The sequence below is a fragment of the Plasmodium knowlesi genome (assembly GCF_000006355.2).
Source record: "Plasmodium knowlesi strain H genome assembly, chromosome: 1".
Lineage (NCBI taxonomy): Eukaryota > Apicomplexa > Aconoidasida > Haemosporida > Plasmodiidae > Plasmodium > Plasmodium knowlesi.
The window spans coordinates 91,509-107,676 of NC_011902.2; the positions used below are offsets into that span (position 1 = coordinate 91,509).

The 16,168-nt window shown below is 37.3% G+C and overlaps 2 protein-coding genes across 2 annotated transcripts; one reads left to right on the top strand and one right to left on the bottom strand.

Moving 5' to 3' along the window:
- Positions 1-240: 240 nt before the first annotated feature.
- PKNH_0102000 (uncharacterized protein) lies at positions 241-3,348 on the top strand (the record flags this gene model as incomplete). Its single annotated transcript, XM_002257479.1, has 1 exon — positions 241-3,348. The coding sequence occupies one exon, from the start codon at positions 241-243 to the stop codon at positions 3,346-3,348; it is 3,108 nt and encodes a 1,035-aa protein (XP_002257515.1).
- Positions 3,349-4,314: 966 nt separating this feature from the next.
- Positions 4,315-16,086, bottom strand: PKNH_0102100 (conserved Plasmodium protein, unknown function; the record flags this gene model as incomplete). Its single annotated transcript, XM_002257480.1, has 1 exon — positions 4,315-16,086. The coding sequence occupies one exon, from the start codon at positions 16,084-16,086 to the stop codon at positions 4,315-4,317; it is 11,772 nt and encodes a 3,923-aa protein (XP_002257516.1).
- Between the last annotated feature and the right edge of the window lie 82 nt (positions 16,087-16,168).

Below are 16,168 nucleotides of genomic sequence, written 5' to 3' on the forward strand. Positions count from 1 at the left end.
CCCCCCCTTCGAGAGGCAATGCGTACGCGCATCACTGCACGTACGCCCTCAGTTATTTAACTCCATGGGGATAACAATTAATTGAAATGGGTAGATATTCAAGAGAAACACACAGATATACACACACACACATACATATATATAACACGTGTATATGAGCCTCCTAACCTGCGCACACCACATTGCCCTGTTCTGCCAATCCTCATCACCTATTTCTTTTATGAATAAAAGGAAAGCAAAATGTTGAAGAAAAAAAAAGACACAAATGTAAAGGAAAAGTTAAAAACGAACACTGACGCAATGAGCAAGAAAAATTGGGGGGGAAATGCCAAAGCACAAATGATAGATAAAGAGGAAGACTTCAAACACCTGGAAGAAAAGGAACATGAAATAGAAAAAATATCGAGAAGAATTTACGAAGAAAATAGTAAAATCAAAAAAATCAATTTACATCATAAAATAATTAAGGAAGAATTTGAAAAGAAAAAATTAATCGATCAGAGTGATAAAAAAAAAAAAAATACTCCTGATTATTACAAAAAAATTACAACAAAATTACAGAACAACATAAATAATATTGAGGAATACATTAACAACATTACAAATGATATAAACATTCTAAAAAGCTCCATAGATGACGAAAGAAATGAAAGAATTATCTACAACAACAATATGAAAATTCTTGTTAATGAGTACAATACTTTAAAAAAAAACATCAGTAATTTAGCTACACAGGAAAAGGAACAGAACTCGCAAAATGAAAAACTAAGAGTGGAGCTGAATGAATTAGTAAAAGAAAAAGACAACCTGGAGAAAAAGCACAGAGAAGATTTCAAAATGCTGCAGCAAAAATTGAAGGAGCAGAAAATACTATCCTCTGAACAGAAAATACACGAGCTAATCAAGATGAAGTACAACTGCAAGGAAAGGAGAAATAACAAAGCAGGCGAAGGATCCGAGGACGAGTTGGAGCGAAGAAACGAAAGACAAGCCACCTCCTCAACCGCCACCAACGATAATAACAGTAGGAACCTCTCTGGAGAAGGAAATTTCGCAAATGACAACTACTGCCTCCTAGAAGAAGCAGAGTACGAAGATGAAAAGAAAAGAAAATTGAACGCAAAAATAATTCTCCTAAAGAAACTGTGCCTGAGAATCCTATTCATTAACGAATATCAAAAGCAAAATATTAAAAAGTTGGAAGAAAATATCGAAAATATGAACAAGGCAATAAATTCTATAAGCATTTTGACATCCAAAAAAGGAGATTTTGATCACATCATTATAAATTTAAATGCGTCCAAAGAAAAAAACTACAGTCTTATTTCGAGAATTAATCTACTGAATTACGAAACGAATGTTTTAACCAAATTGAATAAAAAAATGAAGGAGAAATTTAAAAATATCAACCTCCAAAATGACGAAATGTCTAACCTCAAAAAAGAAATTACAAACAAAATGAACGACAAAATTAATCATATTAAGACATCTCTATTGAATAATCAAGAAACCTGTAAGTTAAAAAAAAAATGCTTTCACGATTGTGTCATGTACTTGAAATGCTTATATGATTTTATCAAACAATTTGAAAATATGAACAACAAATTAAATTTAAGGACACAAATTATAAATAAAGAGAAAAACTTCCATTTTAATTACATCCATAAATACAATGAAGAAATTCTGGTCGATGAAAATCACCTAAATGACTTTTTAATATTTATTGAAAAATATATTTACGCTCTTAATTTTTACCTTCCTTCTCCTACATTCAATTATAAAAACTTTATCATTGAGAACCCCAATTTTAGCCTTCTCGGTTCTGCCTTATCGGCGCATTCTGTAGATGTTGGTTCGAACGAGAATGCTCAGATTAGCGCACTCAACTGTGTCAACTCCGAAAATGAACTCGGAGTGTCTGAAGGAATTTCTCCTCAGGAAGACGAAAGTTTGATTAATGAACCCGTAAGTAAAGGGCCAATAAATGTGGACCCCCTCAGTGTTGACAACACCAACCACGGAGTAGATCAGCTTGCGAGCATTCCCACAGAAGGGAACCAAGCGGAGGAGCATCATACAGAGATAAACGAAAAAAATTTTGCATCCAATAAAGTGGGAAACGACCCAAGTGAAACATACCAAAAGGAGGAAGAACACCAAGACCAATATATAAAAGAGAACGAAATAAGTGACAACCAAATTGACCAACACACTGCAGCGAATAGCGAGAGGGAAAATCTCAATGCACAAGTAGAAAAAGAAGACCATATGTTAGAAGATGGACACCAGAAGGTAGAAGAGGAAGAAAAAAATGCTATAGAGGGAGAAGAACCAAAAGGGAAGGGACCTCAAAGCGAATCAGAACCAAGTGATAACTTGGAAGGTGGGAATGGACAACATCGTAATGATTTACTAAATGGGGTGAATGAAGGTGACGCGTCGGAAGTGGCACCGAAGGAGGGAACTTCAACTGGCGAGCAAGTGGAGGATGAAAGTACACCAAATGAGGAAGAGGTGAAAGTGTCAAATGAGGAAGAGGTGATAGTGCCAAGTGAGGAAGAGGTGAAAGTGTCAAATGAGGAAGAGGTGAAAGTGCCAAGTGAGGAAGAGGTGAAAATGCCAAGTGAGGAAGAGGTGAAAATGCCAAGTGAGGAAGAGGTGAAAATGCCAAGTGAGGAAGAGGTGAAAGTGTCAAATGAGGAAGAGGTGATAGTGCCAAGTGAGGAAGAGGTGAAAGTGTCAAATGAGGAAGAGGTGAAAGTGCCAAGTGAGGAAGAGGTGAAAATGCCAAGTGAGGAAGAGGTGAAAATGCCAAGTGAGGAAGAGGTGAAAATGCCAAGTGAGGAAGAGGTGAAAGTGTCAAATGAGGAAGAGGTGATAGTGCCAAGTGAGGAAGAGGTGAAAGTGTCAAATGAGGAAGAGGTGAAAGTGCCAAATGAGGAAGAGGTGAAAGTGCCAAGTGAGGAAGAGGTGAAAGTGTCAAATGAGGAAGAGGTGAAAGTGCCAAATGAGGAAGAGGTGAAAGTGCCAAATGAGGAAGAGGTGAAAGTGCCAAATGAGGAAGAGGTGATAGTACCAAATGAAGAGGAAGTGAACACACCAGAGGAAAAACTGATAAACACACCGACAGATACGCAGGAAAATTCGCTGAACGAGGAACCACTGAATGCACCAAACGAGGTGCAGGCAACCCCCCTGGCCGTAGATCTAGAGGGAGAAAACCAAAACTACAATTTAAACCATTTTAATTCGCGCAGCATTGAATACGATAAGCTAAAAGAAGAAATTCCCGCAGAATTGTTAATGAAAAAATATGACTCTAAAAAAAGCCCAACGACTGCAAATTAGGTGTGGAACACAACACACCAAATTGCCTGTCCACAGCTGTTAGTGCAAAAAAAAAAAAAAAAAAAAAAAAAAAAGTGCACTTCTTTCCTTCCCCTTTCAAATCTTATAGCAACATATATTTTATGCAGTAATATGTACACTTTTTTTTTTTTTTTACCCTTGTTTTGAAATTTTTAAAAGACGAAAAAGGAAAAAAGGAAAAAACAAAAAAACATTTAAAAAAACGTTTTCATCATGTTCCTTGTTCCGATAATACTTTTTAACCTTTTGAAGGAAAATAAAAGGATAGGCGAAACGTTATAATTCTGTTGAATGGCGCGGGGAGAGGAGTTTCCGTACATAAGGTAAACAGACAGATTCTCTCATCAGAATTCTTTCACCTATCCAACAGGGGGCAAAAATATAACATATATTGTTCTAAACATGTGCCGTTTTATGTTTACACTCCGGCAAATATGAAATTAAAGAAGACCTCCTCCAAATTGTACACTACCGTTTTCCTGCATTCGTTGCATTATCACAGTGTTAGAAAAGAAGCATCCGGGGAATTTCACCTGCCCGTCTGCAATGTATAGGAAGACGCCCCTCAAATGGACGTTCCCTCGAGGTATCTCCCCTATGCGCAGAAAGAAAAAAAAAAAAAAAAAAAAAAAAGGGGGCCATTTGAGTAAATCTTTTTTTTTTTTTTAACCAGTTAAATTGTAAAGATGTTTACATACAGTTTGCAAAAAAAAAAAAAAAAATAAAATAATAAAATAATAAAATAAAATAAATAAAAAATAATAATAGAGCAAATGCACTTCACACAGGTGTAATCTCAAATGGAGAAGTACTATAATGGAATGGTACACACACCCGTTAAAAGAGCACTTCCTTGCTGATGGGTACAATCTATTAAAATCTTAATAAAGCATATTCAAAATTAACAGGTGTGAAACTGCGTTTTTCCCACGTACCACCACCCCTTCAAAGGACCTGATTTAGCAAAGACTCCAGGGGGTTCCTCTTAGTCATTCTCAACAACTCATATATGTACAAATACACCTTTGCTCTACTGGGGCCTTCCAAAAAATGATAAACCGTGATTAGCTTATTTAGGAAGATATAACCAAAATGTTTATTTTCATTGTAGCATTTTTTACGTAACATGTGCAAAACCAGATGGATTATTTTTCTATAATACGCATAGTTGGATCTGTTTGGGGATTTTGCATGCGTCCTATTCAGCAGCGTGCTGTGTATATCTATGTGGTAACTTTCTATAGCCCTTTTTTCCCTTCGATGTTGCTTATTCTGCAAATGGTTCTTCTCCACAGAACGTTTTGTCAAATTACATGAACTAAAGTAGCTATGAAGGACTACAACATTTTCGAGAAAAATCATCACCTCGTTGAGCACAAAACTTAGGTCTTCATTTAGGAAGGAATCTTCTACCGCCACTTTGGTCGAAATGGAATTTTTAGCAAACTCTCCGTTCGGAACTCCCCGATCGAACAGACTTGTGCAAATGTTAAATAAATTATTGAACATAATAAATATGTACTTTACAAAGGTTCTACATATCTTCAAATTAGCTTTTCTCATCTCTCTAATATTCGTTGTATGATCTGCAGTAAGGTTTCTACCTCTCTGTTTTCCATTTCCATTTCTTACACCTTGATTCTTTACATTAATGAAGAGGTTAAAATATTCCATATGGAACAAGTTGATAAAAATGTAATACAAACTCCTATTCAAATTTTTAATAATTTTTACCAAGTCTGAGAAAATATTTAAATTCGATTTCTTTAACTTGTTTCCTTCCTTACTTATAATGAAGGTGCTTCTAACTTTAAGAGAAAGGTACTTGTGGAAATTGCTGTACCAGAAATTCCAGAACTCGAATGGGTTATCTTTACTTAATTCCCCTTTTTGGTTGATCAGCTTTTGTGCGTTATTTAGTATAAACCTTTTTATTTTTTTTTTTTCCTTTTTCAGAAGCGCATTTGTAAATATATGTGCGTAGTCTACACTGGGGTAGAACAAATTCGAAACGATGTTACTTACAAAGAGGGAGAGGTAAAAAAATATTTCAGACGTTTTTTCGTAGCTCTCTTTAAAGATGTAACCCATTATGTATCGATTTTTGATTATTTTTTCTATGTGCTTTTCGTTCGACAACACAATGGTAAGGGGTTCTTCCTTCTCCCTCCTGCTTCCGCTAACATTTGGTTGTGTTTTTATTTCCCCCCTTCTGTTTCTCCTTTCCCCAGTTATCGATTCTCCTTCTTCAGACTCACTTTTGTGCATTCCCTTAACAAATGATTCCTTCTTGTTGAGCGTATAACAAGGATCCCATTTTCCGAAAGAGCCAACTAGTTCCTCGCTTTTCCCTCCTGAGCAATTCGCTTCAACATTCATACTGTTCATGTAAAACTTCTCATTTTGACCATCCATGTCGTAAAAATTTATCACCGGCATGGTGAAGGACGTGGGGTAATAAAATGCTATTTCGTCCTGGAACAACTTCTGATGCATCATTCGATCTAGCCACAGCAGGATATTATTCTTGGTTATCAATTTCAGCACGAGGTTGTTTTTGACGTAGTAGGCCACATCGCAGTTGTTCTGATCCGTGCCACTGGCACCATTCGTCCCATTGGTTGCGTTCTCTAATGCGCGGCTTGCATCATAGTATACGTGGTCACTACCCTTTTCCTCCTCATCCGCGTCGTCGTCATTACCTCCGTTGTGCTTCTTCTCCTCCGCTCCGCCACCTCCCATGCAATCAAACTGCATATCCTCCAGGTGCAACACACCACTACACATGACTAGCAGAATTAAAAACTTCTTCAACAAATTGTAGTTGAGGTAATTACTAAAAAACATGGTCAGGTAAATCTCAAAAATATTATTTTTATTTAATATGTTCAGAATAGTTTTTATTGCATTTTTATGATTCTCCTTAATGTATTTCAATTTATCTACAGTTTCTCCTTCCTCTTCATTATTGGCAACATTATTCCTCTTCTCATTCTCTTCTTCCACATCTTCATCCTCATTTTGAAAATCGTAAATCATTCTATGGTTCACGTTGGACGTTGCGAAAAAACTCCTATCGATGGTGTTACTTTTTCCTTGTTCGTATGCTGCACTACCACTGTATGGGTTGTCATCCATATAGTCACCATTCTGATCATTCCTGGTGGTGTAATTTGCATACTCTTCATCATAGTTTTGATATTCCCCTTGCGATTTTTCCCCATATTCTTCATCATCCTTTTGATCGCTTTCACCCTCGATCTCCTGGACGCATCCCCTCAGGTCATACCTCGTGGAGAAAAGCGCCTGGGTCGAAATGATCAAAAAATTAATAACATTTAGCGACATAAAATTCGTCTTCCTAAATTGGTTATTCAAATATGCGTGGAAAAAATGAACCGAAAAGGTCTTGTTCCTAATGAGATTCTTCAGAGTGTCTCTGAAGCCCTTTTTCTTGTAAATTTCATTTATTAAAAAAAAAGAGTAGGTCGACACGCAGGGATTTATGTAATAAGAATTCGGGTCTACTGAATATTTTAATTTCTTCATAAAGAAGAACAAATAAAATAGTTCCTTGAACGGAATAACCAGCATCCTTTGTTTTTTTTTTCTCCCCCCGCTCTTGTGCATAATACTACCACTATTCTGGTGTCTTCGTGAAGGGCTATTCTTCCATATCACGCCGTGATCTGCTTCTTCTCCCTGATCAGTTGTGCCACCAAATCTCCTAAACGAATTTAATCGTTTCCTAATTTTATACAGAACAAAGGAATTCTCAATAAGCTGGTAAAATATCGACAACCCCTTTATGCTAATCATCCTCACTATAATGTCGTTACTACTCAAACAAAATATTAATATTTTCAATGCATTCATGGAGAAGGTTTTTATCCATTTTCCAAAGAAGTCAATATCGTTAAGAAGGTATTTCTTTAGCAACTTTCTGTAATTCTTTTTAAAATGAATATCTTTTATTTTTCTTCCGTATAGTAAATCACTACTGTCGACTATACAGTCCATGTTGATGCTGGTGGTGGGGGAGTTGTTCCTCTTCATATTTTCCAGTTTTCCTTTTGCGTAACTTTTCTCCTGAACAGCGCTCCTCACTGTGTAGTTTCCCTCGTCCCCGTTCTGCTGATTATACTCATTGGAGAAGTTCTCTGGGTCAACACTTCCGTCATCCTCATTAACATTACCAACGCCATTCTGCTTGTTATCCCCATTTTTCTTGTCGCTCTCTCCATTTTGAAACTCCTCCTCTGCATCCCCTTCATCATTTTCCTTCTGTTCCTCCTCCCTAAATGTGCTGCAATTTTTATAAGCGTTACCTTCATATGGGCTGTTCATAAAAATGCTCGTTCGAATGGTCTTTCCATAGTAAATCATATTTTTGACATTCGTTTTTTCCTCCCTGTCCAGTAAATCTAAAATTCTTGTGGATTTGTGTACGCTGTGGATTTGTTTAAATTTTATGCAGAACTTGCAGTTCCTATTATTCTTCTCGTTTTTCTTCAAATGGTAAAAGTGTTCCTTCTCTTCATCGTACGAGATAAGTTTGCTGGAACTTCCAAATGGGAAGCCTCTCTTCGTATATTCGTTCGCCCGATCAATGCCTCCGTTATAACTGTTGTGTGCATCCCCATTACCACTGTTCCCATCATATGTGTGGGAGAAATCCCCCATATCACCTCCAACCATATTGCCCCCACTGTGTGCCCCACCTTTCCCCTCATCTTCATTGTTGTCATAGTCAATATAAAAATGAATATCTGGGTACTTCCTTATGTAGTTCTTTATCTTCCGGTTAATCTCTTGCATATTCAGCAAATCAAAATTTAAAAACACATTTTCATTGCGATATGACGTGTACAAAATTCTGAAATGATAAAAAAAAATTCTCAACTTTTCTGCCATCAAGACAAAACAAAAAATTAATTTTCCAACTATTAAGCAAAGCAAAAAGAGGTAATCATAAATATTATCTTCCAACTTTATTCTATGTGCTAAAGAAAAAACTTCCCTTTTGATATATTCATTTTGGCTCATTATGCAATGAGGGAGTTTTGTCTTGTAAGGATTCAGTAGGAGTTCCCCTTTTTTTACCCTCCAATCCGTTTCGTGGTAATCACTGTGGAGTCTTAACTTTTGCTCATCCGATTGGATACAACTGGGACCATTTGCAACACCGTTGCGGAAGGCGCTGTGGTTAAGGTCCTCCCTTAATGGGTAAATTTCCCTCTCGCAACATTTACTCTGCCCTGAACTATTCATGTGGAGATAAAACAAAAAGTGCTTTTCCCCACTTTCCAACTTTCTGCGCACATTTTCATTTATATAAAAATAGAGGCACGTCTTATTGAGCATGTTCGTATCCATATTCAGCCAATCGTATCTACGATCATTATTTAAATTAAATTCTTTAAATTTCAACACTTCATCTATTAGCTTATTGTCCAGAATACTTTCCATCGTGATCGATTTCAAATAATGAGAAATGTCAACGAAGAAAATACTTCTTATGTGCACATCCACACTTTCGAGTGTGTAGTTGTATGCTTTCTTCAGTCCATTGAATAGATCCCTGTTTAGCGTTTTCAAACATATGGCTTGCGTTTGGGGGGTATTTTCTCTGTTCTGATCATACCATTCTTCGTAGAAGATTTTTACCAGTTTTAGGATGAACAGGAGGGTGTTCTTGCTTCCGCTGTGGTATTCATCATTGCACTCGTCCTTATACTCATCACTGCGCTCATCATCATGCCTTCCCCCATGGGTGATCTTCCCATCCATTCGTTTCCCTCTAAAGGATTCCAACTCCTGCACAATCAATTTCCCTATATGGGAATTTCTGAAAAAAGCCTCAACCAGCATTACCGTGTCCATGTTCCTTAACTTCACATATTTGAGAAGTAAAAAGAAGGCATAAAAAACGGCATACAATTTTTTGCTCTTTTTCAGCTCACCCATATCATGCTGACTAAAAATGTATATGTACTCCTTCATTGCATTTTCATAATAAAAATAATTTTTCTTTCCTCTTGCACAAAACGCTAAGTCCGTTAGTAGATCGTAAAGATAATCATCCACTATCCTTTCCAACTTAAATTTCCCAACATTCTGATTCAGCATTTGTAAAAGTAGAACAAGTAAAATACAGTGGTCGTTTCTTCTTCTTAACGTTCCTTTTCTTAAACTCTCGTTATGTATCGTTTCAGCACTATTTCCTTCATGGTTAATATCGCTCTTATTACCAGGTTGGGTAGGATAACTGCTCATTTTCACGGAATTGTTGACGCATCCATTTTGAGTCCCTACAGAGGCACTACCTCCACTATTTCTATGTCCACCTTCTTCTCCGCCACCCCTTTTCAATCTTTTGAAAATGCCTTTGAAGAAAAACGAGGTAATTTTCTCGTAGCACCTCATCATACACTTCCCCTTGGGAAGGTCATTTTTATAGAAGTAGCCATAAAAGTAGAAAAATGCGACTTCACATATTTTCCTTACAACGTCTTTGCCGTACTCCCGAAGCAATTGTCTCATACGCTCTTTTCTACTTAGCATGCTTCCAACAAAGTACAAAACTGATAAAGCTATAAATAGACAATTTTTATTTTTTGCTTTCTTTGTACTTAACAACAGAAAGCTAATTCTGTTTCGCCTTCTATAAATAGATTTGTATGCGTGTACAAATTTTTTCAAATAAATTTCCGCTAGAATGTCTGAGAAATTATTTCGTGGCAGTTTAAATACTTCTTCGTGCGTTACGCTCTCTAAACGGTGCATATCAATTTCCTCGAACAGAGGAGGGGTGTACTTATTTTCCATTAAGTAAAGAAAAATTATAAAAATGTCATTCTCCCTGATGTTGTTACAGGTTAATTCCTCTGGAATGGTCTTTAAATCGAAAAGTTCCACGTACCTCTGCAGGACTTGCGCTTCTACTTCTCTCTCTATATCCTCACCCCGCTGCAAATGTGTTCTCTCTTTTTTAATGCCCCGAAAAAAGCAATGTTCGGCGGTGCTCATATCAGGCGTGCCATTTTGTCCTGCTTTTATACCGTGCCTAATAACTCTTTCCACAATGACAGAACTTAGCGGGGAACAACTATCGCTGTACCATTTATTAACATATAACATGCACAACTCATTTAGGGTATCGCTCATTTTGCCTTCCATATGTTCGTCTTGCATGATGGTGTGAACTAGTAGGGGCACAATGTTGGCGCTGCTTCGCTGCATGCCTTTCATGCCATTTTTTAGTCCAAGGTTGAAATTGTTTTTCTCCTTTTCCTTACGCATAAGGTTGACGAAGAAGAGAGCGATCTGTTTCAAAAGAAAAAATCTGTATTTCCCCATGGCTTCTTCCTCCCCATTTGGATCATTGCCGTTTTGATTACTGTCATCCTTAGAGGAAATATATCCCGCTATTAACTTCTTCATAAAAAATCCCTTCCCATCTAACATCTGCAGCAAAGACAGAATCATGAATGATAATTTCCCCTTAAGTTGTTCTTCCCCTTCTTTTGTGTCATCTTGCGCAATGATATGGATCAAATGAATAAGGCTTTCCCCTACGAGTTTCTTATACTTCTCGCTTTTTATATTAAACAGTTGAATACTCTTACGCAAGTAACACAGGATAAGATGCGCGAAGTGGTGAACAATGGCACGATTCGTTTTAAGTTCCTTCTGCAAATGATTCAATAACATTACAAATAATCCATTTTTAAAAATATGAATGAATAAGGAACACATGGATCTACTTAAATTACGCACATTTTGAAAGAAATTATTTTCGTCATATTTTGGATCTCCTTCTTCTCTTCTACTTCCACAACTAGCAATTACATTCTTAACATCTTTGTATCTTCTTGTGTGTTCCACAAATGCATGAATGCTTGTATTTACAGAGGCACACAGGGAAAGGAACACCTCCACCGTTCTGCTGATTTTGCCCATCAACTGCAGTAGCGTGTTGGAATCAACGTTACCATCACCATTTAGGTACACATAAGTGGTGAAGAAATAATTAACTATAAGGGTATTAACATTACACAGGTTGTAAAGAAGCAGTTCAGCTTCTTCACATTTTTTCCTTATCCCCTCCAGATTATCTACGCTGGTGTAATAAAACGTAACGTTATTATGTTGTAAATAAAACTCCAACATAGTTTCCCCTCCCTTTGGAAAACCCCCATCAATCTCAGCTTTACCATTTTTCTGCCTTCCAAAAAAGGAACCATTTTGATTATTATTTTCCTTGTTAATGACACCTTTTTTTTGTACCTCACAGCATAGTTGTTTTATTTCCTCCTGATACTCTCCTAAATTTTTCTTTCCCATTTGAACCTTCTCAATTTCCTTTAAAAAGTTATCTACGGTTTGTAAAAATGTTGCAAAATTGGCAAAGGCAGCATTCTGCTTGTTCGATTCGTTCTCATATTCTACACTTTGTTCAGATCCTTCCACCATTTTGCTTACACCCGATGGATTAAACCCAGTGGCGTTGATCTGTGTACTCTCCCCCCTTTGGCTATCACAGAGAATCTCCCTAGTTTGTAAAAAGTCCTTCTTCCTCGTAAAGGCACAAAAAAGTTCCCCTAAACTTCTCTGGTTTTTTAACTTTTCCTTCACAATAACATAAACATAAGGATTCAACAGCAAAACATATTTTACATAATTCAGGTAGTTCATATACACCTGTACGATGTCCTCAAGGGTGTAATCGAACACATCACCAGCGCCTCCTTTCGTTTGCTTCTCCTCCTTGATAACCTTCATAATTGGTATTCCCTTCAGCGCAAAGTTCAGATTGCTCGTAAAGAACAGTTCTACTAGGAGCCCGAAAAAGGGGGAGACTTCGCTCCTAAGCGGGTTCTCCTTTTGGAATTCCTCCATACTTTTCTGCACCCCGTCGATGGAAAAAACATTCCTGGACACTTCATCAGATGCGCACCTATCTTCGTGCACCGCCCTACTTCTATGCAAGTTAAAAAGGCGACAAAAAACGGACAGAGCAATGACGAATTGGCGCAAGCTACCAATGGTCCTCAGAAAATTCAAAAACAAAAGTACATCATCCACATGACAGGAATAGAAAAATTTCGTCTTCCTAAGCATCTTATGTACAAGGGTTTCCACGAAGGAGTAAAACGCCAACTGCACATCTGATGCACATTCATCCTGTGTTGAAAGAATCTTCTTCTTGTAGTACGTCAAAATAGGTAACAAATTATCTAATAAATGATAACTTTCAAGGGGAAAATAATACTTCTCGAAAAATAACTTAAGAAATATTTGGTACACGTTCTCGTTAATATTTGCAAAGAGTTCAAAGTTTCTCACTTCTATAATTCTCTTCTGACTGTACAATTCATTTAATATCTTTTTTCTCAATTCACTATCGTCGAAGAGATTGATAAAATTTGTTACTAACACAAAATGGTACACATACAAATTGTCTGTATTTATGTGCACGTCGTTCAGGAAGTAGTGCAACTTAAGGATGTGTTCACGCTTTTCCTCATTTTTTTCATTTCTTGTATTCACAATTTCGTGGTCCTTGGCGCCGATGTTAAACGTGTAGTCATCAGAGTCGCTGTGGTGAACTGGGACGGTTTGCAAACCGGTGCGTTCAGCTGGCACATTTTTTCTTTTCCCAGGGCTGCCATTATTACGGGAATCCTTCTTACTATACACCTCATTATTTTGAGCCCCCTTAATCTCATTTATAATGTACCTATTTATATAGGCAATGTCGAACAGATAGTATGAACTAACGAGGTTGTAAAAGGCCAGGGATAGATCTTCCTTTATCCTGTTCATCAAAATGGTTTTATTCACCCCTTGCGGGAAGGGCAGAAAGGAATCCAGGGAAAGTACAAACATGGAAACACACTTGTAAATTTCGAACGTGTAGTGCAAGTAGCACATAATAAAATAATTGTAGTAGTTGTGTTTATCTCTCTTGGTAAACATTTCTACAATATACTTGGTAATATTCATGGGGATGAAAAAAAACAAAACTTCTTCAATTTTTTTCTTGTAATTTAATTCGTTATCCAAAAGGTTCAGATAATTGTTAGCTTCTTTCACATTTTGCATCACCACCCTTCGATCCATTATTGCTCCTTCACTGTTTTCTGTAGACCCCCCTTTAACCGCATCGTACAATTCTAACAAAATTTTGTAATGAATTACTTCTCCACATAGTTTTAAAAAATTTGTATTTCGCACCACTTCGTTATTGACACTTTGGTACGCATATCTGTATTGCAGAAAATTGGGGGGAGTTTGTCCCGTTTTGTTCAAGCAATCATTATTTACTAACTCACTGACGCTTCCTTCTAGTTTCTTTTTCTTCCTTCTCAAATTGTCTTCCTTCTCATCGTTTGGTGTCGCGCTGTTCATTTTTCTCTTCCTCTCACTTGTCGCGAGTGCAGTGATCCTTTCATCGTGGCACAGTTCAGGTATGTCCTCATCCCGTTTGGTGCCACTTGTACTACTCCCATGAATATCGCTAAAAGGAAGGCTGAAGTACCAACTCACTTGTATTGGTAAGCAATCCATTTCTTTTTTTCTCCCCCTGGGAATGTTCCTCCCATTGGTCCTATGCAGGAAGAATATTTTACTAACATCAATGAAGAGAAGCAGAAATAAAAAAAGGTTGTCGTCACATGTTAAAACGTGTAATTTGCTGCTCCCATAGTAGAGGTTGATAAAGTGTTGATACTTTTCTATACTGATTACAATAATATAATGGTTAATAAAAAAATTTATTTTTAAGTCGGTTAAGAAGGTAAGGAAAGCATTATTCACTTTACTCTGAATTTGCTTTTCATCATTGTAGGATTTATCTCTCAACAGAATAACCTCCTCCTCTTCCTTCACGTGACGCGTGATTAAGTATTGCTTCGTTTCTCTTATGCAGGTAGTTATATACATATCTAGGTTTGTGAAGATAAGGCAGATTCGACGAATGTCTCTTTTTTGTATTTCCATCACGAACAATTCATTTCCCACTTGCGCATATTTTCCATTTTCCATGCTGGTTGCACCATCGAGCAAATCATCATACATTTGGGCTACCTCCACTCCCTTGTTCTTCCTGTTCCAATTTACGACTAGATAATAGGACGATGCGGAGGGAGAAAAATCCGATGGAGAAAGCCTTTTTTTTCCCTTCTTTTTTCCCTGTCCCTCTTCATTATCTTCTCCATACGAAGACTTCAAAAGGAAGATACAATTACTATTAAACTTGTCATTTTTGTATATTTGGCTGAACTTCCTCCTCTTTAACAACTCGTTTATAAAAAATAAAACCGTCGCGTCCATCTCACTCTGTATATCATTGAAGAAAATTCCCACCAATTTTATCACATTAAAAAAAACGTTCATATTTTTATATGTCTCACTTTTCTCCAAAATTTTGTAAAGACACAGAATAATGTAGTGTCGTAGCTCTTCCCCACTGTTGCAGTATATTTTGCGTATCTCTTCACATACCGTGTTAAAATAACTGTGTATTTTGTCCCCTCTCGTACTATCTAAATAGCAGTATGCACACATGACTAGGAGCGCCACCCTCACTGCTTCGAAATCTCCCTTGTTGACCGGTCTGCTATTCGCTTCTGCCTCAAGTGTAGCACGTTTACTTCGCTTTCTTCTTTTCTGCTTCTCCTTTTTCCTATCTACAATCTTCTCTTTAAGCATTTTCGTTTTCCCGTTTTTCTTCTTTATTAGCATTTCTGCGTAAAACTCGCAATTTTCCACAGACCTTTTTTTTCTCCTTTCATTTGCTACATTCTGAACAGTACCCGTACCCCTGTTCATTAAGTGCTTATATATGAGTACCACTTCGTTTTGAAAATTGTAACTGCAAAGAAGAGTTCCGTCCTCTTTCACGTAGTCATTACCTGTGGAGTGCTTCTTGCACCCCTTCCTTGTATCACGAGAGTACCCTTCCTCTGAATTGTCGTTATTTTCTGAGTCATTCTCCTTCTCTATTGTGGAGTCATCCCCCGTCGGAACACTTTGATCATCCTCCCCATCGAGGATCTCCCGCCGCGCCCTTTCCACCTTGTCGTCAATCACGTCGTCCAGCTCTTGCCCACTGTTCCCCAAATGGGTCAACTCATTTTTCCGCTTCAAGTCGGAAACGGTTTTGAGATTTTTTTTCAATTCAATCAAATTTAATAACAACGAGGAGGAACGAAGAAGAAAATGAAACTTCTCATGGAAAAGGAAAAGGTACAAAATGACATTTAAAATAAATATTCGGTTATAACTGAAGTTGTTCAAAATGGCAATTTCCAGAAGACTCATTTGTTCACAGAGAAAAAGACCTACATTTTGGAAGGCCTCTGATTTGACAAACTTTTTTTGGCACTCATCCTCGGGGGGGGATTTCCCCAACTTGTTCCGAAGGAGCCAATTCAAACTATAAAAAATTATTTCAACATATCTCAGATTAATGTTGTGTACTGATTTCGTTCCTTTAGTTTTCGCAGCCTCCAAGGATAACACAAAAATTATTACATCCAGGTAGTTATTATCAATTAATATATCCACACACATGTTGTAATCTTCTTCAGGCAGGTCTCCATTATTTTTTATCAGCCCATACAAGCTTTTCAGTCCTCTTTCGATCTCCTTCTCATTGTCGCTATTTAGCTGTGAACATATTCCCCTAAGCGCGCTCCTTAACATCTCCATCGTGCAGAAGGTCAATTTTGGTTATTCATAACCTGGAGGGTACATATTATGGACGATTTCAAGTGTTGCTACTCTATCTCGC